The sequence below is a fragment of the Chinchilla lanigera genome, unplaced genomic scaffold (genome assembly GCF_000276665.1).
Source record: "Chinchilla lanigera isolate Chin_1 unplaced genomic scaffold, ChiLan1.0 scaffold00028, whole genome shotgun sequence".
NCBI lineage: Eukaryota > Metazoa > Chordata > Mammalia > Rodentia > Chinchillidae > Chinchilla > Chinchilla lanigera.
Genome location: NW_004955429.1, coordinates 22681280 through 22705998, shown reverse-complemented (window position 1 = coordinate 22705998; position 24719 = coordinate 22681280). Strand labels below are relative to the sequence as shown.

Below are 24719 nucleotides of genomic sequence, written 5' to 3'. Positions count from 1 at the left end.
CTGTATTTGTTTACTTGAGTAACCAATTTGAAGATATCAATATGTAATACAACCACCATTGTTAATTTCCTATCACCTTGTCTGAAATTCAGTATTGCTTGTATTGTTTTTGTGTTATTTTGTAAATGTATGTGTGTGTGTTATCATGTTTTCGTCCTTTTATCTTTAAAATAAAAAAGAAAACAATTAATATGACCTGACATTATTTATCTTAGACTGTTACTATGTTACAATTTTCATTAATTTATAATACAGCCTCATTGATGTTTACATGGGCATAAATATTATATAACTCAGACTGTCACAACCTTAGAAAAATTGCTGCTTTTCCTAGTTACATATCAAAGTGAGACTTGAGGAAGTCGTTAGAAACATACTCCTATCTTACTACCCCTTACTCCTTACTCCTTCCTACCTGATGTCACGGGACTTCTACAGTGGGCTCCACTTCCTTTCACTTCAGTGGGCTTTCACTTCCATTCAATAGGAGGCTTTGAATGAGATTTTTCAGAACATGCCTGAAGACCATTCAAGTGAACGGGAGTTTTTAGAGGACACTCGGCCTTGTCTTGGGAACAGTGGGGGAGGAAGTCTGTGGCAATTGCTAGGGCTCGTATCTTTAAGGAAACAGTGCTACTGCTCAGTTATTTTTAGAGATGGAAGGCTTGTTCTTCTCATTTAGTTTTAGCAGGTAGTTTTGTAGTTAGACTACCAAGACCTAGAGAGGGAGATGGAGCTGAGACTGCCTCTCCGGGACTGCTGGGGCAAGGTGAGGCTTTTGGCCAGAGACTCCGTTTGGTGAGGTGGCCATCACTGTGGGGCAAGAAGACGTGCTCTGGCTTTGGTTCTCCGCTTTGCTTTGTGGCCAAGGCAAACCATTCAACTTTTTAAGTAAAGAAGGTTCTGGCTTTAAAATTCTATGACTGACCAGGGCACCAGAGACAACAGAAAGGTTTCCATTTGGCAGCATTTTTACTTTCATTAAACAAAGAAGTTGCCTTAATTTCATTTTGTAATGTCAAGAGGAATCAATCATTTATCTTACTGTTTGAATAAGGAGGATTAGAAGAAGGGCCCACATGTGACTCTTGTGTTTATGCTCTGACCTAAATTAGGTAAGGTGACACATAGGTGACACATGTTGTGGTTGACTCTCTGAATTGCAACACCTGGAACTAATCTGTACTGCAGTGACTCAGAGGAATGTTGACTCACCATTTTTTCTGGGAGAAAACAGAGAAAGGTATTTATCTAGATTCCCAGAAGGTTATCACCTCCTGCTTTGGGATCTGGGTGTATCTAGATTGAGGACAGTGAGAGGTGGACCATCTGTGGTAACAGACAGGCGTCATACTGCAGGTCACTCTGAACATTTTTCACTGATAAGCTCCTGAGTGGTGAAAGCCTTCTAGTACTGACATCATGTTTCCCAGGAGCAGCGGCAGGATGCTGCTGCTCTGTGAGCTGATTTCTTAGGTTGAGTTGAGCATGTCACAGCTGGGTAGGCAGAAAGTTTTGAAATAACTGACATGTTACAATTGTGAAGAAATGGGAAATAGTGCTGAGTGGATAAAATCAGCACAGCAGTCAGAGGGCGGCTTTTTTTTAAAGGAAAGCCTTGTGTCTGGATTCTGGAAGGGGAGGCAGCCGTCAAAGGCCTGTGAAGAGCAGCACAGCAAAGCTGTATGGCTGGCATTGGTTGTTTCCTTTCTCTGTGGTCATCACTTTGAGGACTGAAAATGGTTGAAAAATTTTATTACTCTCTATCATGAGCCTCTAGGATAAAATTTTCAGAAACATGTTTTGTTTTAGAAATAAAAGTATATCATGAATAAGTGTAAGTGCAATTCAAAATAAATTAAAACTTGGATGAAAAATGTCTATGACAGGCTATTAAGAGCCATAAACATTTGTGGGGCCCTGGTACAAAAGCAGAGGTCAGCACTGAGTGGCCTGGGTGACGCTGGCAGGTAAGTGACAAATCAGATGAGAGCGGGTGGGTTCAGGGTGGTGTGGCCGCAGGCTAATGACAAATCTTCATTATATTTCATTCAGTTTTTGTACAGCATCTATTCAGCAAAAGGCACCATAGCACACCATGGGACCGCAAGGAAATTTAGAGAGCCCCTGTTCTCAAGGCACTTGTTGTCCAAAGGAGGTGAATAAACAGGTAATTGCAGCATCAGGCATCTGGAGGCTTGCAGGAGAGAATAAATAGAACGAAGCAGATGGCTTTGACAGTGTTTTTAAAACAGCATCCTTGAGGTACCTGTATTCCTTCAGACTCCTAGAGTCCTGAAGACTTCTAATGACTGCAGAAGTGAGAGAGTCAGCCATTAGAGGGACCAGAACTGTATGTTTTTGTAGGCATAGTGGCTTACTATTAGTTAGTCCCTAACTTAAGCAGACATGACTGTTCCTTGTAATTGTCAGCTTGCTTGATTAAGAGAGGCCTAGCAGGTTAGTAAGACACACTTCTGGGCATGGAGGAGTGATTCTGGTACCTAGCCCTTTTCTCTCTGGTCTTTTCAGCCTGCTGTTCTTCCTGGCTGCCGTGAAGTGAACGGCTTTGGTCCACATGCCCTTCCACCATGTTTCTGGCTTGGAGCCATCTGATAGTGGACTGAAATCTCTGAAACCATAAGCAAAAATACACCTTTCCTCTTTTAAGTTGTGTAAGTTGGGTGTTTGGTCCCAGCAATGAAAAGCTGACTGATACATGTTTTCCATTTTGTAGAAGTAAAGCTGATGAGGAAGAAGATGATGATGGAATTGCCCAGTATTAGCCATAAATTTTATGTAGAAATTTTTATTTGAAATTGTGAAGCGGCCTTTTTTTTTTTTTTTTGGTAGTACTGGGGATTGAACTCAGGGCCTTGTGTATGGTAGGCAAGCATTCTACCACTGAGCTACATCCTCAGCCCAAGAACCTGCCTTTTGATCCGTTACTGTTCATCAGCCATTTACAGAAAAGGCTTTTCTTAATTTTAAGTTGTCTAAAAATTTCAGCTTTGACTTTCTCACAGCTTTTTGAGGTGGGAGTTTCCTGTTCAGCACACTGTCCTGTTCAGGGAAGAGACTGTTTCCTCTGGCTCTGGTCTGTTGGAACCTCGGTGCCTTTTCCAGTTTGAGGAGCCTTGAATTTGTAAGCTGGGTTTGTACTGAAGGGGCCCTGGCTGGATTTAGCTTCGGGAGTGTGTGATTTACTTCCGTGCCTGAGCCATAGGAGACCCACTATTTGATGCTCTTAAGGCATTATTAAGAGCTTTTGTGACGCAGGTTGCCTATACTTTGTTGGCTAAAGTGTAGAAAATCTAGTGAAAAAGGAACAGGATGGAAAAGTCAGTCATGGCTGTCCACCAGTATGATACAGACTACCGTGAGTAGTTGGGAAGAGGCAGGCTGGAGACGCTTTTAATTACAGCAACACTCAAGACGCTTGAGTTTAAATAGGCTCCCATATGCCTTCGAAGAATCAAGGCCTTGACTTTCCGTCTGGTTTATTAGATTTAAACACATACAAAATTTAAAAAGAAAAGGTAATCTTTTTATAGAAAACTTTTTTGATTTATGTTGGCTTCCTGGGCTTTGAAAGTCTCCTTGCACCTTTATTAAACACATCAGTGGTTTTGAAATTTAATAAAATTGTGGGGAGGGGTCTTTTGAGGTGCACAAGTAGGTATTTTTAATATAACAGTTCAGAGATGTCATTAGATTAATCAAAGCAGTGTGTAATGTAAAGCCTGAGTGGCAGTACTAAATGAAGAAAGTGAAGTTTTAGGAATTTGGATACATTAACTACAAATAGAAGTAAATTTCACGGAATGCTGAAATTAACAATGGAATTGAAACTTTGTAAGGAGACTACTTTATATCAGTTTTTTGTTTTTAAAAATTTTATTTAGAAAAGGAATATATAAATTTTTTTTCCTTTGTTTTATAAAACATCATCAACAGCAAAAGCATTGCAGGTTGAATTACAGTTGCCATTAACCACTACCCTGCCATCTTCCCAGGAGTCATTTTGCCATGTATTACTCCAAATCTTCTTATAAATAGTTACATGTGCACCCATATGCATCTCCGTAGGACAGAAATTTAGGTCTTGGGTAGATGTTTAAGAAACACCACTTTACTGATTATTTGTTCACTTTAAATATGGCCTTTGAATGTGTTTGATTTACCAGACTACTTCCTCAATATTGTTAAAAGAAGATGACATTTTTTGAATAGTTACTATGTGCTAGGCAGGATGTTTAGCATTTTTTGTATAATTTAGCCTCATAATCTTCATAATGACCTTCAGAAGTGAGTAAAATAGTTGATTTTTTAAAAATCTCATCATTATACCTTCTGTTTACACTAAATTACTAGTCCCATTAGTATACCACACTAGAACATTTTGAATGATTCCTTAAATGGATAAGAATATGGCTTTTAGTTCTGTTAGTTTTGTTTTCTTGTGCAGCTGGCCTTTTCCAGGTATCTGGAGTCAGTGTCTGCTTGCTGGGCCAGAAGGCTGGAGATGGGAGGGGGACTCCTGCTCACGCCCCGGGAATGAAGAAGTGGGACAGTATGTGTCTGTTTGACTCATTCTGCTTGAGAACAGACAACCCCAGACATTTCCTCACTAGCTAGTGATTTTAAAAGCCCGTGTCTTTGATAATGTCTTTATTTTGGGGACAGTTATGAGGTATGAGACCTAGTTTGAAGGAGGTTTGATTTTGAAGATGCCTTTTGCTGTGTTCTTAGTCGTGCTGGTGTAAGGAAATAAGGGCTGCTGGAGTGGGAAGTCTGAACGCTTTTGTGGGAATCGGTTGAAAGGGAGTACTGCGAGGGTTGACAGGGGAAGGGTGTGATGGTGTATACCCTGTTTTTAAAGTTTGGATGAGGATATTTTCAACATTCCATGAGAAAGTAAAGAAATTTTAGTGAGTGGGATTCCTGTCAGAAGTTTGTTTCAGCCCTGCTTACTTTGTAGCAGACCTTGAAGAAACTTCTGTATACTACTTTAATTAAACAGTAATAATATCCATTTCATACATTCATGGGGTTGAAGTTACATAGTGTTTATATATCACTAAGTGCTATACAAATGTTCCAATATTAAGTGGTATTCTTACTATTTTCATTGTCACCGCTATTATCAAGGCTTTCTACTATTTGCCTCTTTTACTAATATCTCCATGCTGAGGACTTTTGATCCTATCCTTTATTTCTTCCAGGAGGTCACTGTACGGGCGTTCTGTTATTTTCACAGTAGAGGAGCCACTTAACAAATAATGAAAACCTAACATGTATTGGACAGCATTTCTTCTGGCTGAATGCTAAACATGAAGACATTATTTCCAATAACTCTCAAGGAGAGGAGAAAGTATATGCTGAAGATTCCAGTAACTACCACCTCACAGCCATCAGTACATTAGCGTTTATAGGCATTTTTAAATCTTTTTGTCTTCAAAATGTAAAAGTACTAATATTTATCCCTTGTTAAAGTATTTCTTAATAATTTTTGTTGTAGTAGAACACTGAAAAAAAAGATTGTCTTTCTTTGGTTTCATTTTGGTTGTAATTCTTAATTTATTTTGAATTCTAGGAGACTGTTCAAGAAGGACATAAAGTTTTTGTTTATTACAGTAACACGTCGGTTGAAAATTGTTGAGAAGCCCCCATTCCAGAGTACTGCTCCCTTCAGATGAGGAGCCTGAACTCCACTGGGTTTGCATTTGCTTCTGTTTGGGGCCCACATTCTCATAGGTAACTGAAGCCCAGTAGAAAGTCTGGTGCAATTCCAGTTAGTTTCTTATTTTCCTCCCTATCATTCTGCTAATATTTTCCTCATGTGAAGTGTTGTGGCAACTCAGAATCCTTGGAAGGAATGAATGCGTTTAGCTTTCTACAGTTTTGAGACTGCACATCTGTGAGGCAGTACCAGAGAAACGGGTATCGGTTGTTTAAGGCAACTAACAAGTCTACAGTTCAAATCTCACTTGCTGTTTCTAGGGATAGGACATGTACTGTATGAAAATACAGGCTATTCATTGAGTACAGCGTGTGCGTTAGAGGACCCCTTTGCTAGGGAAAAATGTCCTTTGGTTTTATTGTTCCCTCTTCTGGGTGGATCTGGAAAGCTAATCCTTTTTACTTTCATTGGCAGTTTGCTTTGCCATCTCTATATTCACTTTGACTGATTGATTGATTTGTTTATGAGTTTTACCTCCTCTTTGTAATAAAAAATCTCTATTGTAAAAGTCTACCAATGGAGACAAACTAAATCTTACTTCAGAGAAATTCTATCCCTTATTTTAAGTATATCCAATTGGATATAGCACTTCTTTTCACAATTGTATTTTGTTACCCCCTCACCCCCACCATCAGAGGACTCTCTTGTGTGCTTTATTATCTTTCAAATGCACCTGTTTGTGGAAACAGTACTTTTTCTTTTCTCAGAGGCAGATGTGGTAAAGAATGTCTTGTTTTCTTGAGATCCTAACCAGGATTTCTAAAAGTATCTAAGACAGGCTTGGTCACATCTGCTTTTCCAAATTAACAACTAGAAATATTTTAACTTTGTTTAACTATGGCTAAGCTACTCTTTAAAAAAATGTTTACAATCAGTTAAATTGTCTAAGCTTCTGACTTGGAATATTAAAGAAACTTTTGTATAGATTAGATAAAGGGTGGAATAAGAATTTTTTATTTGATTGCACATTATTTGTTATACAAAAAATGCTTTCCCCACAGACTGACTTGGAGTAAGATTTAAACGTAAGTAAGGGTGGAGACCTGTTCGTTTGGTCAGCTTTATAGAAGCCATGTTTTCCTACTTATGATAAATCTTCCAACTATTCCATCTCTGTACCCCCTGCCTGATTCTTTGTTTCTTAGGAATTTTTACTTAGTAAAGCAATGATACAGTGCATATGTGGCAATTTAAAAGCCTAAAGTCTGTTTCCTAGAGCAGCATGATTTTATCATGTCATTATGAATTTATGCTGGGGTGTGTGTGTGCATGGTCTTCTTTCCTTTTTCCCAGTCCCTCTCTGCTCTTAGCTTGGATATTCAAATAACTGGAAGGCAGTGGGGCTCCATTTATCACAGAAGGTAGGAGGAGACGCCAAGACATGAAAGGGTTACTGTTCAATTTCCTGGCTAATTCCCTCTGATCTGACTGGGCTGTAACTCCTTGATGTGAAACATCCCTAGGCCCTTTGACCTCCTTGGCACTGGCCAAGTTTGTCCCAGGTGACTCTGTAGACAAGCCTCCTGTTTCTGAGAGCAGAAATCACTCCTGCTCCACGAGACAGGCTAAATGCTCAGTACTTGGTAGTCTGAGAAGTCCCTGTGGTTCATAACAGCAACAAAGCAGGAACATGAGTTTTAAAATTAATATTTAGCAACTAAATTTGTTGAAAAAATAATTGTATAGTATTTACTGATTCCTGTTTTAGTGAATTTCTGGATGAATGAAATTCTGTTAATTTTTTAGTATTGCATTCTTCCATTTAAAAATGCACTTGGGAAATGGGTCTGGGTTCTTCAAGGGTGAGTTTTGACCTTGCCATCTCACCTTCACCCTACTTAATCAGTAGTAATTTTGAGTAGCCTCAGACATAAAGGTGCATAGCTAAGGCTGCACCATTTTTGGTTCTTTCATCATCAACTCAGAGTTCTAGGGGAGATCATACTTATTTCCTACTTTCTTTTCCTTCCTTCCTTCCTTCCTTCCTTCCTTCCTTCCTTCCTTCCTTCCTTCCTTCCTTCCTTTTTTGGTTTTAAAACCAGAAGTATATAGAAGCTCATTTTGACTCCATAATTTAAAATATATCCATTTTTGTGGTTGGTGAAAGGTTTCTGTTTTTACCTTTTCCGCTTAAGATTTGAAAGAAAACATTATGTTGTAAAGCATAGAAATATTTCAGCAGCTGGGACTGACGGGGAGTATCTGGGCCGTGCTGCACTGGTCTCAGGTCGTGAGCTCTGTGTACACACAGGTCTAGGTGTACACTGATTCGTGTTGCCGTAGCTCATCTCTGTCCTCAGTCAGCAAGTTGGGGATGGAAGTGAAACTCTTTAAAGGAGTTTCTAGGATAAGTATTTTGGCCCTTAGGCAAAATAAACTATTTGCAGTTCTCTGAGCCATGAGATAAATTATTTCTTAGTGTACCTTAACTACATGGAATGCAGTTCTTATATGGAGGGGAGGAGGATATGAAATTTTAAATTTATTCAGTTTTAATCTTTATAGCTGGCCAACATGAATGGTTGATGTTTCTCATTTACTTTTGGTTCTCCATTGTAATATGGAGCCTGTAGTACTGTAGGCTTTCAGTAATGGTTGGTTGAGTTAATGAATGACACTGCCAGATTACTTTTGTGGATTCTTGATTGTTCCATGTGTGCGTGATTTTGTGTATGTGTCTAAATTTCTTACCCTAGCTCTTTTTATTAGCCTTTAATGAAATTGTTGAAAGTCCCTTTGTTATTAAACAGTTTATCCCTTCACAGTATTCTGTACCCAACTGTTTAGGTGGCTTGTGCTTTGCTAGCCTTGCCATGACAGCAGTGTATCATAGAAAACAAAACGGCATATAGTTACTTCAGTTATAGATAATTTGTGAATATTTCCTGAAAGTAGTAAGTGAATTCATTGTTTTCATAATAGACACACTTCTCTATGTGTCTATTAAGGATTAACTATTCCTAGGAAAAACACTTAGTAGCAATATCAGTCATTCAGCATAGAATGCTAATGTAAATAGCATTGTGCCTGGCATTGTGGACAACAAGGTTGTACATGGATGTATACTTCGTGTCCTGCCATCTAAATTTCCTAGGCTTCTCAGTGGACACACTATGCATACTAGTCAAGTCCAGTGGTATCATAAAGTACATTAGATACAGTGGGGTTAAATGAGGCATGGAGAAGCGTCAGGAAGCTTAGGGCAGGAAGAAATCATTTTGGCTTGAGCTGTAAAAGAAGCTTAAATAGGAAAGAAACAAATGGCAGTTGGATATAAACCTGACATTTATAGATGAGAGCAGTCAGCATACTTCTGTTTCCAACAGCAATGCAAAAACAACAACAAAAGCTTCAGTGTATGGTGGAGACTTTTCTCCATTGGTGACCTATTTGTTTCTTACATTCTTCTGAAGAATTTTTAGAAAGCTTCCACCTATGACTTTAGCACCTCTGTTAGCTACATAAGGATCACCACAGTAGGAAATACCCCCAATTAAAATTTTAGCAAAAAAGACAAAAATAAGAAAGTGTATTGGAAAGTCGTTCATGACTACAAAAAGCCCCATCAGATCTCAATGGTAAATATAACATTGCTCACTTCTGAGTTATATCTTGATTTAGTTCTAACATGAAAGAAGATATTTCCAAGTTAGTCATTTTTGTACATATATAGACAGCTGTAGTCACTGTGGAGAAACATAATTTCACAGCAATGTTTTATTAACTTTGTAAAGGTTCTTTTTATAATAATGTACTTACTGTGTTAGTATCAGAAATTATTTTAATCCTAGCTTTTGGTTTTGTAAATTTTTAAAACAATTTATAGTGAGATCCTTTGATTTATTTTAAAAACATAAGCACAACAGAACATTTTAGAGTCACATTTTATAGTTTTGTTCTTTTATTGTACAGCCAAGGGAAAAACAATAAAGCAGTACAGCTTTTCCAGCATAATAGAGAATCTTAAGACAGTGTGCTCACTTTATTATTTTAATCTTTTGGCCAGTGCAAATTTATGTGTCTCTGTGTATTATTTTGAGTATATGTGTTTATTTGCTTGCATGAATGGCTGCCATTGTGACAATGAAGGAGAAACTATAACCAGCTTGCTTCTCACACTATATTTTTGTAAAGACCTACAATCTTTGAAGATACTAATAGGTAGTCCACAATTAGATGATTTGGTAGTCAGTAGATTTTAAAAAAGATCAGAGCAATCACTATGTATCGATATTTTATTTAATCTAGAATTTCTCAAATTTATTTGGACTCAGAGACAGCTACTCTGCCTGCCTTATAACTTTTTCCCTTTCTACTTTTCTTTTTAACATAATTTACTGAACTCTCCAGTGGAACAAATTTCAGAGATGATCACTGTGAAGCTTTTGTTTCACATACACGTACATACATACATACGTGTGTGTGTGCTTACATGGCTAAATACATTATTTAAGTCTGTTGCATATGTTGCTCCAAACAATGCAGAGTTAATCAACCATAATAGAGGTTACCTCTGGGAGGAAGAGAAGGTAAAAGGAGGTGAAATGACTCTCCTTTTACTATAAATATTCATTTTTTTTTGTTTTTCTCATTCACTTAAATTTCTTTTGTAAAATTAAGAAAAAAAGTAAATGGACATTAAATGATTTGAGAGAATCTCTATAGAAGGATTGCTTATTCCAAATATTTGTAAGTGCCAGCTTCTCTGGTGTTTTGAATTCACTGTTTATAAAATACCAAAATTTGCAGTTTATTAAAAAAATACCCCAAATTATAAAACTTTTGTTCTCAGAAACAAGGTTATAACATGAAGAGAAATATAGTTTGATAAAATTAATATCCCTTGCTTTTGCTACCTTTGTATCTTGTGCATATATCTGCCGTTGCTGTTTATGCTCTTTCCTTACTTATGTGCTAAGTGAGACCTGCCTTATTTTTCTTTATATTTTTGGCACCTAACACTGCAAAGTTCCTCATATCTAATGAGCAACACAGTCAGTGTTTGTTGATGTGGACATGAGTGGTAGGGAGACGAGTTCACATTCATTCCTAGAGGAATACATTAATTACATTAATGGTTATCACTTTCAAATCTTAAAAGGACTATGCTCTTTCAACAATCTCTTTCAACAATACAATTTTAATATGTATATGTCTTGTCTAAGAAAATATTTAAAGTGATATAGGCACATGTAATGCAGTGGGATCAATTGAAATTTAAAGCAAATGGATAAAAGAGCAAGACTGCAGGCCTTACACTTCCCAGCTCTAAAGCTCACTCCAAAGTAAGAGTAACAAGACAAACGGCACTGGCATAGGAAGCCCAGGGATCAGCGGAGTGCGACCGAAATACACATTTACATTTTTGGTCCACTGAATTTGTGTGTGTGTGTGTGTATGAGTGTGTGTGCGTGCCCTGGGAATTGAATCCATGGTCTTGTGCATAATAGACAAGTGCTGTACCACTGTGCTACCTATCCACTCCAGTTTTTCCTCCCAGTATTGGGGTGTGAACGGAGAGCCTTTACACTGAGCTTCATCCCTACTCCTTTTTAATTTTTGAGACAGAGTCTTGCTAAGTTGCAAAACTGCCCAGGCTGGGATCAAACTTGTGACCCTGCTGCCGCAGTCTCCCGAGTAGCTGGAGTTAGAGGTCTGTTCCACCGGGCCAGCTCCACTGATTTTTGAAAGGGCTGCTAAGATAATTAAATTCAGAAGGAACCCTTTCAACAAACAGTGCCAAAATAATTGAATACCCATATACAGAAAAGTTCCTTACAAAACCTGTGCACACATAAATATTGACTCAAAATAAGTTATGGACCTAAAAAAAGAGGGTTAAAACTATAAAGCTTCTAAAAGAAAGCATGGAGAGATGTCATGACTTTCGGTTAGGTAGAGAGTTGTTAGACATAACACTTAAAACATAATCTGTAAGAGAAAAAATGATAACTTTGATTTAATTCAAATTGAAACTTTAATCTTTCAAAGACATCACTGAGAACCTAAAAAGATAGTCTATAGAAAATATAGACAAACATGGAAAATATTTGTAAGTCATAAAGGATGAAAGATTTGTATCCAGAGCATATAAAAAATCTCTACAACTCAGTTTCAAGAAAATAACCCCATTGAAATGTGAGCAAAAGAACTGAATAGATGTTTCATCAAAAGAACTTAAGTATAACTAGTAAGCACAGGAAAATGTGGTCAGTATTAGTCATTAGAAAAATGCACCTTGAAGACAGGAGATCTACTTACATCCATCAGGATAATTGTAAACAAGAAAGCATACAGAATAGAGTGTGTAGGGTGGGAGAAACAGGAGCTCTCATACATTAATGGTTGGAATGTAAATGGTAACAATCACTTTGGAAAATAGTTTGGCTGTTACTTTAGAATTTAAACCGATTTGCCAGACATGTACAGAGAAGCAGAATTCGTAGGATGTGCATAGATACAGAAAAGAGTTTATTTAAAGGAAAAGACTCACACAGTTGTAGAGAGTTTGTGGATCTGATGGGGGCAGTTAGCTGTCTAGAGACTCAGGACAATTGCCGTATGAGTCCAAAGGAAAAGCAGGGAGAGCTGATGTTGCAGACAAGGTCTGAAGGCAGTGTGCCTGGGAAGCAGTGTGCCTGGGAATGTCCTTTTACACAAAAAGTCAGGCTTTCGCTTTATTCAGGCCTTCTTCTGATTGGATGGATTCTACCACACAATAGATGACAACTCTGCATTCGTGAATTCGCAAATTTTAGTACTGATTTCATCCAGAAATACTCCTTCAGAAACATCCAAATATTGGGCACGCTGGCCCAGCTAAGTTGATATATGAAATTAATTATCACACCATAAAGCCCAATAATTACACTTCTTAAAATCTGCCCATGAGAATGGAAAGATATGTTGACACAAAGGCTTGTATGTAATACTCACTACAGTATTATTCATAATGGACAAAAATAAGAAACAGCCCAAATATCCATCAGTGGGTAAATGGGTAAGCAATGTGTTATGTCCATGTTTTGGAACACTATTCAGCAAGGAAAAAGGAGATAATACTGATGCATGTGCCAGCATGGGTGAATCTCAAAGATAATGAGCTAAGTAAGAGAATCCAGACTCAAAAGACTAAATTTTAATATGATTCCACTTGTATGAGATGTCTAGAAAAGGAAAACTGAAGGAAACCAAAAGCAGTATGGAGGGGATCCAAGAATAGGAGTGGGTTTGCGGGGAGAGTTGGAAATGTTCTAAACCTTGGTTGTAGTGATGATTATACACCTCAATAGATTGGCTAAAACATCTTTAGCTGTCCACATTCAATGGTGAATTTTATGTTGGGGCTTTTTAACTCAATACTGTAAAAAAGATATGATTAAAAATTGGACAGATCAAGTAGGGGTAGGATGTGCAATGCAATTTATAAAAGCTCCTATATTTTACTTGAGCTAGATCACCAGTTTTGCTTTGAGCTCTCTGAGGAAACTGCTCACAAGAAGAGATATATTTTCTAGTGTTTCAAGATCAAAATTTATCAGCATTTTAGGAGAATAGCTATAATTCAAATAAAAATGCATCTTTTTAGTCATAGTGCAGTATAATCAACTTTGTCCTTAATGGCACTCTTACAGTAAATAACTAAGGACTGTCCTCTGCAGACTTGTTTCTTAAGCTTCCCTTCAATGTAGTCTGTTGGCTTGGCATCAAAGACTTTTAAAAATGTGTCCTGCTGGGTGAATAAGGAGGGAAGCAGTAAAAAGACAAAGCCCAGAATGCTGCTTGTCTTAGTGACTTTTTCATTGCTGGGGCAAAATACTTAACACCCACAAGTTAAAGGAGAAAAGGTTTATTTCAGCTCAGTTTGTAGAGGTTTCATTCCATTGTCAGCTGGCTCCAAGGGAGGGAATTATGTGAGGATGGAATAGCAGAGGAGAAACAGGCCATGGCAGGACAGGAAGGAGGCTGCAAAGCAGCAGCAGCAGCAGCAGCAGCAGCAGCAGCAGCAGCAGCAGCAGCAACGTGCCTCCCTTTCCCTTTCATCCTGTCCAGGTTACAAACTATTGGGTGGTGCACTCACACCTTGGGTGGGGCTTCCCGTTATCCACACTTAAGAACTGTGCTAAACAAATCAGTGGACTAATTTAATTATCACCTGCCCTTAATCCATATTCACACGCCCTAGATCCAGCACCTCCAAAAAACCCCACTTATGAGTGCATGAGGCTTTGGGGGACATCTAGATACAAGCCATAACATTGCTCTTTGGCAGTTATGACATCATCCAAAGAGATTTTTTAGAATAGGGAATGGTGGACTAAGTAGTTATCAGCCAATCCACCTTTGGTAAAAACTGAGTATTACTTAAATTTAGCATTTTTATCATGGCAAACACCTGGAGTGTAGTTATTCTCAGCTACAAGTTAGTTACGGAGTCATTTTTAATGGGATGGCTGTGGGGTGAGCCAGCATCTCCTCAGGAAAGTTGGGAAGCTTAAGGAGGAGAAGCATTAGCATAGAATATACCATCACTGAATGCAAATCTATATTGATTGGGTTAGACCCTCTGTGGGAAATAATTTTGGCCTCTGTTCAGTGAACAGGTAAGGAAACACTCAGTGGGAATAGCGTGGTTTTTCTTGTTTATAAATTTTCACAAGTGATGTATGCTTGTTATGAAATATTTCTAAAATCTCAGTTCCTATGTCAAGTAGAGAATGTGTAGAGTAAAAATCAAAGTCTGTTTTCTCTAGTTCTTACCTAGTAAAGTATATTTAAATGGTTTCCAGCTTTTAGCTGTTAAATGCTGGCACTGGGTGCCCTTTCATTTAAAAGAAAATGGTATTTGTGCATACACACACATATACATTCATTTACGTTTGATTTTTTAGTTACACATATTTACTCCGTACAAACTTTTTTCATTGTTCAAGTAAAGGACAGCCTGAACATGAATCGTTTGGCTTGATTATGTAAGTACAGTGACTTATTGAGAAAGAAAAATGGTTGTAATTACCATTTCATTGAAGTTTACTATGTTTGTGAAATTATTTATTTCATAATGTTTCGGAGAAAATTGGCCTTTTTTTGTCTCAAAGAAATAATTTTACCATATAATGAATTTTGCAGATTTGCTAACCTGCTGCATAACCAGGTTAGGCTTTTCCAGTTAGGTTTAGAAATTAGTGGCAATGACATTGTGGCCCCTGCAATTCCTCATAAAACCCAAACAGATAAATTAGAAAAGTCCACTGTTGCAATGTTGTTACTATGTAATATATTATCCCAATATTTAAATAGCTGTTTAAGTTCAGCTGGGTGGTTCTTCTGTTTCCTATTGTATTGACTGAGATCACTGGACGGTGTACCTCAGATGGATAGGCAGAGATCGAAAACAGGGTTCAGGTGGCCTATCTAGCATGATAATTTCAGATTTCTAATTTTTAGCTTTGAGCTCTCATAGATAATTTCTAGGAGACAGGAATGGAAGTTGCCAGTTTCCTAAGACCTAAAACTGAAAACTGGTACCTCAGGACTCCACTGTATTTTATTCATCAAAGCAGTCCCAGAGCCCTCTCAGTTTCAGCGAGAGGAGACAGGTGTGACCCCTCCGGGGAGAAGTGTCCTAGGATGTATAGCCATGTTTAATGTACCACAGTGTACTTCCTGCTAACAAGTGATTTAAATTCCCCTAACATTCATAGTGTACTGACCCACTTCCATGAATCCCATATTTTCTTCTTACGGCTTTAGCTTCAGGCTTAAAGTTCATGATCTTGTTATTTTAAACAGGTCCAGATTTACTAGGAACTCTTCAGATGTATTTCTCCTAAAGAGACAATGTGTCTGTCCAACATAGAGTGGAGAGGCTAGCACAGAATAACTGCCCTAAACACTTACTCAAAAATGGGGGAAACGAGTTATGTGGTTTTCCCTTGTCCATAGTAATTTTTAAAGCACAGCGTTGTTAATTCCTTTATTTTAGTGTATTCTTCCTTCCTGAGAATGAATGATTCTCCGTGGCTGTGGTCCTCACTTCTCAAATACTGAGTTATCTTTATTTTTCCTTAAAAATGGTCAGATTTGCAACTAGGTAACCTTTCCAGCCTGCTTTTTGCCTGTGGGTTTTTGAGCATTGAAAAGACCATTTTCATTTTATAGTATTTTTTTCACATTTCATCTAAGCTGACATAATGCCTTGAAAACGTTTTGGGCTTTCTGTATATCAAATAATAACTTTCCCATTTAACAGAGGCCCAAGCACATTTATTTTTGAGATACATTTTTTGGTAATGCACACAGAGTGAGGTATTATAAAACAATACCCATTAAGACTTTTAGAAGTTTTTAAGTGACTTTTAAAGGGGCCCAAACTGTCATTATCAAAATTTTTTGAAGGCCATTGCAAACTAGATACAATTTTCACTCATTTTGCAGTCTTCAACTCTTAGTTTTACAGGTATATTCTAGAGATTTTTATGCTGAAATCATGCTTTTCTGGTAGACTCCTGGTCTTAATAATAGCCATGTAGCTCTGAGAATAGTCCTTAGTTTTCTAACTGGAGGGAGTCAGGATAAGAAACTTTTATTTTTAGTAAGAGCATTTTATTTTTGAAAAGACGTCATAGATCCTTTCTATTTTCTCTGAATTCTACTTCAAAGTGAAACCGTTCTTTAGTTAATCTTTCTCTGCACATGCACATAACTTACACCTGGCTAAAAGAGACCAGGGCCTTCAGCCTTCTGCCTAGAAGTCTTCTTAGCAAAATCTGCTCTTTATTTGGTGTATTTTCTGTTTTTTATCTTATGCAAGGAGCAGTGTCATAAACTTCCCACTACTGCATAAGGGAGGTTGTCATTTCTCCATCCTGCACTGATGCTTTCACTAATGTTGTTCAAGCCTTTACCACGTCCTCCTGAGGGCCTTCCTTTCCATATCCCAGACCCAGTGCTACACATTTTAAAATCTGTTACAGAATTTCATTTTCATGTACCCAGTTCTATGTGATAATTTACCTAAAAGTATGTTCTGAAAGCAATAGCAGTTTCATTGTATTTCACAATTTGTGGGCCAGGAAAAGGGAAGAATCAGCTGGTGGTTGTTCTTCACTGTAGCATCAGGTGAGGTAACTTCTTGGCATTCAGCTGGATGATGGGCCACATGAGGTTTAGAGGATCTAAGACAGCCGTAAGCACATTCCTGGCACCTGTATAAGGATCACTCAAAAGCTAGTATCTGCATAAAGCTATCCCAGTATAGCAACTCTATGGTAATTAGTAAATGACAGTAGCACCAAAGACAGGAAGAAGAAAATACACTCTGTTACAAAGTCCTTATGTTATATGTATGGTATATTATTATTTGAGGTTATAATAATTAAAGGTTCATGTTTCTAACACTAAAGCAAACACTAAAACCACAATGATACAAGTATATTTAGTAAACCGATAGAGGAAACAAAATGAAATGTTAAAAAATATATATCCCAAATATGACAGGAAAAAAGGGAAAAGAGAATAGATTAGGATAGCATGTGTGTTTGTTAAGATGCTTTGGTTGTTTTATATTTAAAATTTAAAAAAATGGAAAGATGGTGAATTGATATCCAGCCATATAAGTAATTACATTAAGTTTACATGATCTGTTAGTCTAAAGGCAGAAATCATAAGGTGGTGTATGTTAGCAAGACCTAACTGCAATAGTCCCTTTATATCTACATGGGACACGTTGTAAGACACCCCACTAACCATGGATACCTGAAACAGCAGATAGTACCATATTCTATTTATGGTATCTTTTCCTAGACATACATACTTATGATAAAGTTTGATTTATAAGTCATTTACAGTAAGAGGTTAACAATAATAAAACAAGTATAAAAATATACTGTAAGAGTGTTAACAGCATTGCTCATGTAATTTGAGGCCATTCTTAAGTAAAATAAAAGCAAGTACTGTGATACCATGACAGTTGTTCTGATAATGAAGGGACTAGTGGGTAGGTGACACCTGCAGCATGGAAATGCTGTACAAAGTGTTGATTTGTGTCCTGGTTGAGATGGAGCTAGATTGTGTGAGATTTCATCCTGTTACTCAGAATAGTACACAATTTAATACGCAAAGTATTTCTGGAATTTTCCATTTAGTATTTTCAGATCACAGTTCATGGGTAATGAAACCGTGGAGTGAAAGTAAATGAAACCTTGGAGTGAAAGTACTATACAAGAGGAAAGTACTATACATACTGTCTACGTGGAGTAAATGAAACCATGGAGTGAAAGTACTATGCAAGAGGAAAGTATTATACATATTGTCTATGTGGAGTCCTCTTCAAATACAAACACATAGGTTAAAAGTAAAAGAATTGAAGAAAAGGTGCATCATGCAAACACTTTTAAACAAGTAGAGTAAGCTATGTTAACATAACAAAATGGGTTTCAGAACAGGAAATACTACTAGCAATAGTGGAAATGTTTCATAACGATGAATTAATTAAAAAACATAATTCTAAGTGTTTATGAACCCTTAATAGAGCTTTAACATACTTGAAGCAAAAACTGACAGAACAGACAGAAGGAGAAATTGATGAATCTACCCTTATAGTAATATATTTTAACACTTCTGTCTCAGCAATTGATAGAATAGGCAGAATATCATAAGAGAGTAAAGATCCGGAACAACACTGTTAACCAGTTGGACTCAGTTGACATTTACAAACACTGTACTCCAAACAGCAAAATACTTACACTTTTCAAGTACACATGGGGTATTAATCAACATAAGTTGCATATTAGATCATAAGACAAGTTCAATAGATTTGAAAGGTTAAAATCATACAGAATGTTTTTTCTCACCATAATTAAATTCAATCAGTGATCATTAACAATGGAACGTGTAGAACCCTTCCCACAAATGTTTGGAAGTTAAACGACTTTTAAATAAGCTATAGATAAGATGGAAATTGCAAGGAAAATTAGAAAATGTTTTTTAACTGAATAAAAATGTAAATATCATTGTGAATATTTATGGAGTACGGCTAAAGTATTGCTTAGAGGAAAATGCAGAGCTTTAAATGTACCAGTTCTCTAAGACAACTGTAATTATTGTGTATCGCTAGCGTACTAATAAGAAGGTTAAAAAATACTATCATTAGAGCTGGATACACCTTTATCAGGAGGCTGCGGCCAGAGAATCACACATTTGAGGCCAACCTGGGCAACTTAGTAAGACCCTGTCTCAAAAATAAATGAATGGGGTGGGTAGGTGGATGGATGTATGGATGGATGGACAAACTTATAGATCGACAGTGTAGCTCAGCACTCCCTGGGTTTAATTCTGAGTACCACCAAAACACAACAAAACAAAAACTAACAGAAAAAAATAAAGGTCTGAAATAAATGATTTAAGTTTTCATCTTAAGCTGGAAGAAATAAAAGCAAAACAAACCCAAAGTAAGTAGGAATCAATAAAGTAGAAAATTACAAAATATACACTAGAGAAAGTTGATGAAGCTCAGAGCTTTAAAAAGCAAACAAACTAGATGACATTATTTCACCCCCCTCAATGGAAGTTCAGCATTTTCATTGTATTCTAGTATAGGGTTAAAGTTGTCAGTGTCTTAAGGTGTAGTTTCAGGAACTGGAATCATGTCAAATCTGCCATCCTGTTAGAGCAGAGACACAGAAATCATCCAGATTCAAAGAAGGGTGTGGGGGTGGGAAGGTGGAAATACATGTCTACCTCTCTGTAGGAAAAGTACCAAAATATTTGTGTCAATCTTAAAACCCACCACAGTTAATATTTTTAAAGGAGAAGGCTATAAAGAGACATACACAAATTGAAATTTCTTAGAGTCGATATGAGATAGAATTACTAGCAAGTGTCTTTCCTGAGAAATTTGTTCAGTGTGAATCCCATTTGAAGATGAAACTTTGAATGAAAGTGAGACTCCACTAAAGGAAAGAAAAACTATCGGAGTTTTGATGATCACACAGCAGTCACCCAAAACATAGCTAGTTTTCCCAGAAGGATGTTTGGTGAGCCTTGGGGCAGTTTGGGAGTCTGGGAAGTTGATTTACAAATACACAGTGAAATCTCCTGCAGTCTTATAGTGCTGAGGAGTCAGTCTCCATGGGGTAGGGGCACAGGGCGGCAACAACACATGACAGATCTTATCTTTGAGCTATTTTATCTTAGAGGTAGGTTGATTAGATTGAGGTCATCAGCTCCTTATCCTAATAGAGAAAAGAGTGAGACCTCACTGGAAGAAAATAATATAGATCTCAGTTCCATTTTTATTATGTACAGAATAAGAGGCACATGGACCAATAGAATAGAATAGAGATCCCAGAAATAAACCTATACACTTATAGCCAACTGATTCTTGGCAAAGTCCTCCCAAAAAAAATTGGAGAAAGGAGTAGACAGCCTTTTTAGTAAATGGTACTGAGAAAATTGAATATTCACATGCAGAAGATTGAAACTTGACCTGTCACTCCCCTGTGCAAAAATAAACTCAAAATGGATCAAAGACCTAAATGTGTAACCTGAAACTACTAGAAGAAAACAGGAGAAACACTTCAGCACATTGATATAGGCAATGATTCTTTTTGGATATGTCGCCAAAAGCACAGAAAATAAAAGCAAAAGTAGAAAAATGAGATTGCATCAGACTAAAATCTGCACAGCAAAGGAAACAGCAGAGTAAAGAGACAGCCTACAAAGTGGAAGAAATTACTTGCAACTGTTTGTCTGACAGAGATCCAAAATACAAAAGGAACTCAAAGAACAGTATAAACAAGTAATACAATTTAAAAATGGACAAATGACCTGAGTAGATGTTCCTCAAAAGAAGAAATGCAGGTGGCCAACAAATGTATGAAATGCTCTGCCTCATTAGCCATCAGGGAAACACAAATCAAAGCTAAAATGAGATATCTCACTCCGATTAAAATAGCAGTTATAGAAAAGTGCTAGGAAGGCTGTGAGAAAAAGGAGGACATACAGTAGTAGGAACATAAATTACTGTAGCTTCTATGGAGAACAGTATGGAGGCTCCTTAAAAACTAAATGTAGAACTACCATAGGATGTGGGAATCTCACTCCTGGGTTTAGGGGTATATCCAAAAGAAAACAAATCAGCATACCAAAGAGGTACCTACACAGCATTCATCTATCTATCTGTCTATCTATCTGTCTGTCTGTCTATCTGTCTGTCTATCTTTTTGAGACAGGATCTTGCTATGCAGGTCAGGCTGGCCTTGAGCTCACTTTGTAGCCCAGGCTGGCCTCAAACTCACAACAATCACCCTGCCTCAGCCTCCTGAGTGCTGGGATTACAGGCATGCACCACCACGCCTGCCTGGCACACAGCCTTATTTATTACCTTAGCTAAGATAGGGAATCAACCATGATGTCTTATTAGCAGATGAATGGGTTTAAAAATCTGGTGTACAATGGAGTACTATTCAGCCATAAAGAAGAATGAAATCTGGTCATTTGCAACAAAATGGGCGGAACTGGAGGACATTTTGTTAAATGAAATAAAGTAGATACAGAAAGACAAATGCTGCATATTCTTTCTCCTATGTGGAAATTACCTTTAAAAAACTTGAATATAAGGTATTGATTACAAGAAGTTGAGGAAGGAGTGGGAAGGTAGTAGTTAGAGGGAGCCCGGGTTTGCTGAGTGCGTGCTGTGTGAATGTACTGAAACATCGCACTGAGTGTCATTAATGCGTACAGTAAATACACGTCAATCTAAATAAAAATTTTAAGTTAGTTACTCTAAACACAAATACATTAGCCTAGGCCCACAGGCTCAGGAACATCAATAGCACTGTTTTCTAATTCTGTATTTTGTTCCACTGAAAGACGTTAGCAAATCTTTACCATAGAGAGTCTCTTCAGTCACAGGGTGCTAGCATCTCCTGTGATAACTATAACTTCTTCTGCAGGTCCTCCTGAAGTATCTGTCTGAGGCTATGTTCAGTTAACATTTTTTCCTGAGAAGAATCAGTATGCTCTAAAAGAGCACTGAAAGTTGTGATACAGTACATAGACCAGTAAACAGTCATTTATTATCATTATCAAGTTTTATGTACTTATGTAACTGTATATCTTATACTTTAATATGACTGACAATGCTGTATGTTTGTTTATACCAGCATTGCTACAAAAAGGTAAAACATTATGACAGCTGTGATATCACCAAGCAATAGGAAAATTTCAGGTCCATTGTAATCTTATGGAACCATCATCATACATGTAGTTAGTTATTGACCAAAATTGCTTTGTGCAGAAAATCACAGTAGTCTTTAGATGGCAGTGATATGCAGTTGATTAATTAAGACAAGAATGCACTAAAAATTACACAACCTGTGAAAAGTCAGGGAAAATGTAACCAGAGACAATAGAAGGAGATTCATCAATGAGATAGATGTAGTTACCAGAGATTTTGTGTTTGTTACAAATATGTGAAAGAAAATAAAGGAAAAGGTTAACAAAATGGATAAAAAGGTGAAGAATTAGAACAAGAAGATGAGATGTGTAAAAATTATGAAATGGATATTCTAGAGCTGAAAAATACAGTATTTGAAACAGATTTAATAACAAAGTGGATATAGTAAAAATGTAAATATAACTAGTGATCTCAAGGACAGTTCATTAGAAAAATGTATAAGCTTAAGCACACATGATAGAACAAAACAGCATAAAAATGTAATAGAACTGAGTCATTTTACATGTAATTTTAGTCTCAAGATGAGAAAATGAACGAAAGCGATATTGAAATACCAAAGGTATGGAAAATACAGAAGAAATGGACCTGTTCCTAGATACATAGGAGTTACCAAAGCTGAATTAAGAACATATAAAAATCCTAAATAAACCAATATCAATCAATAAAATCAAAGATATAATTAAAAAATTACCACCAAGAAAAGCCCAGGCCTTGACAGATTCACTGCTGAATTCTACAAGAAATTTATTGAAGACCTAATACCACTACTTCTCAAACTTTTTAATGAAATCAAAAGGATATTTAATGAAATTGAAGGCAGTACTCCCAAATTCATTCCTGGAAGCAAGCATTGCCCTGATAGCAAAACCAGAAAAGGACCCAACTAAGAAAGAGAATTACAGGCCAATCTCCCTAATGAGAATAGGTCCAAAAATCTTCAGTAAGATACTGGCAAGCAGAATGCACCAAATCATCCAGAAGATTATATATCATGACCAAATGGGATTCATCCTGGGGATGCAGGAATGATTCAACACACATAAATCGGTAAATGTAATACACCATATTAACAGTCAAAGACAAAAACTATACGCTCATTTCAGAAGATGCAAAAAAGAGCTTTTGACAGTGTCCAACACCCATTCGTGATAAAAATATGACAGAAAATTGGAATGGATAGTCTTTATCATAATCTGATAAGCCACGTATGACAAACCAACAACCAACATCCTACTAAGTGAAAAAAAAAAACTGAAAGCTTTCACTGTAAAATCTGGAACAAGACAAGGATATCCACTGTCACCACTCTTAATCAACAAGTTCTGGAAACTTTAGCCAGACCAATTACACTAGAAGAAGAAATAAAAGGAATAAAGATAGGAAAGGAAGAAGTTAAATTATCATTATTTGTGGATGACATGATACTTTACATAGAAGACCCCCAAAACACCAAAAGACTTCTTGATTTAATAAGCAAATTTAGTAGTGTAGCTGGATACAAAGTCACCACTAAAAAATGAATAGCATCCCTGTGCACAAATAACAAACTCAGTAAAAGAGAATTTGGGGAAACAACACCTTTCACAATAACATCCAGAAAAATGGAATACATAGGAGTCAATGTAATGAATGAAGTAAAAGATCTCTACATTGACTACTACAGTACTCTAACAAAGGAGGTGGAAAAAGGATGTCAGAAAATGGAAAGATAGCCCATGCTCTTGGGTAGTAAGAACCAATATAGTGAAAATGGCCATACTTCCAAAACTGTTATACAGATTTAATGCAATTACAATCAAAATTCCAAAAGCATTTCTAACTGAATTAGAGAAAACAGTCCTAAAATTCATTTGGAACCAGAAGAGACCAAGAATAGCAAAGGCAATTCTGGAAAACAAAGGCAAGGCAGGGGGTATCATAATCCCTGATTTAAAATTATACTATAAAGCTACTGTGATTAAGTCGGCATGGTACTGGCAAACAACAACAACAGCAACAACAACAACAACAAAACAGGCCTGAGGATCAATGCAACAGATTAGAAGATGCAGAAACAACTCCAGACATACTTAATCATCTTATCTTTGACAAAGTTGCTAAACACATTCACTGGAAGAAAGATAGCCTCTTCAATAGATGGTGCTGGAAAAACTGTTTTTGCACATACCGAAAATTAAGTTTGGACCCACATCTCTCACCATGTACTAAACTAAAGTCAAAATGGATCAAAGAGCTAAATATTAAAATAGATACATTAAATCTACTGGAAGATAGAATAGGTAAAACTGTTGATGTTGATGTAGGTAAAGACTATGGATAAAACCCTGACTGCACAGAAACTTATCACAAAGAATCAACAACTGGGATCTCATCTTATTGAAAAGCCTTTGCGCAGCAAGAGAAACTATCAATAGAGTAAAGAGACAACCCACAGGTAGGAAAAATGTTTGCCAGCTGTTCCTCAGACAAAGGATTATAATCAAGAACATACAAAGAACTCAAAAAAATCAAGGGCTGGGGATTTAGCTCGGCAGCAAAGTGCCTGCCTGGCAAATGCAAGGTCATGAGTTCAATTCCTGGTACTGGAAGAAAAACAAACAAAAAAAAACCAAAAATCAGACCCCCCCAAATTTAAAGATCCAGTGCAAAAATAGGCATCTTAGGTGAATACACTTCTCAGATAAAGAAGTAGAAACAGCAAATAAATATATGAAAAAATGCTCAACATCACTGGTC

General features: G+C 37.0%; 1 protein-coding gene across 8 annotated transcripts in view; it reads left to right on the top strand.

Moving 5' to 3' along the window:
- Window positions 1-24719, top strand: part of Znf438 (zinc finger protein 438) — a 195023-nt gene that overhangs the window by 56238 nt on the left and 114066 nt on the right. For 2 of the 8 annotated variants that reach the window (XM_013515471.1, XM_013515470.1), the window contains exon 1: window positions 5580-5757. The exons of 4 other annotated variants lie outside the window; for them this stretch is intronic. In XM_013515471.1, the coding sequence (XP_013370925.1) occupies window positions 5696-5757 (62 nt within the window). In that variant the 5' untranslated portion in view covers window positions 5580-5695. Of the gene's footprint in view, window positions 1-2055; window positions 2171-5575; window positions 5758-24719 lie in introns of those variants that run through there. 2 more of the 8 variants (XM_005387206.2, XM_013515466.1) reach the window with 2 other exon arrangements.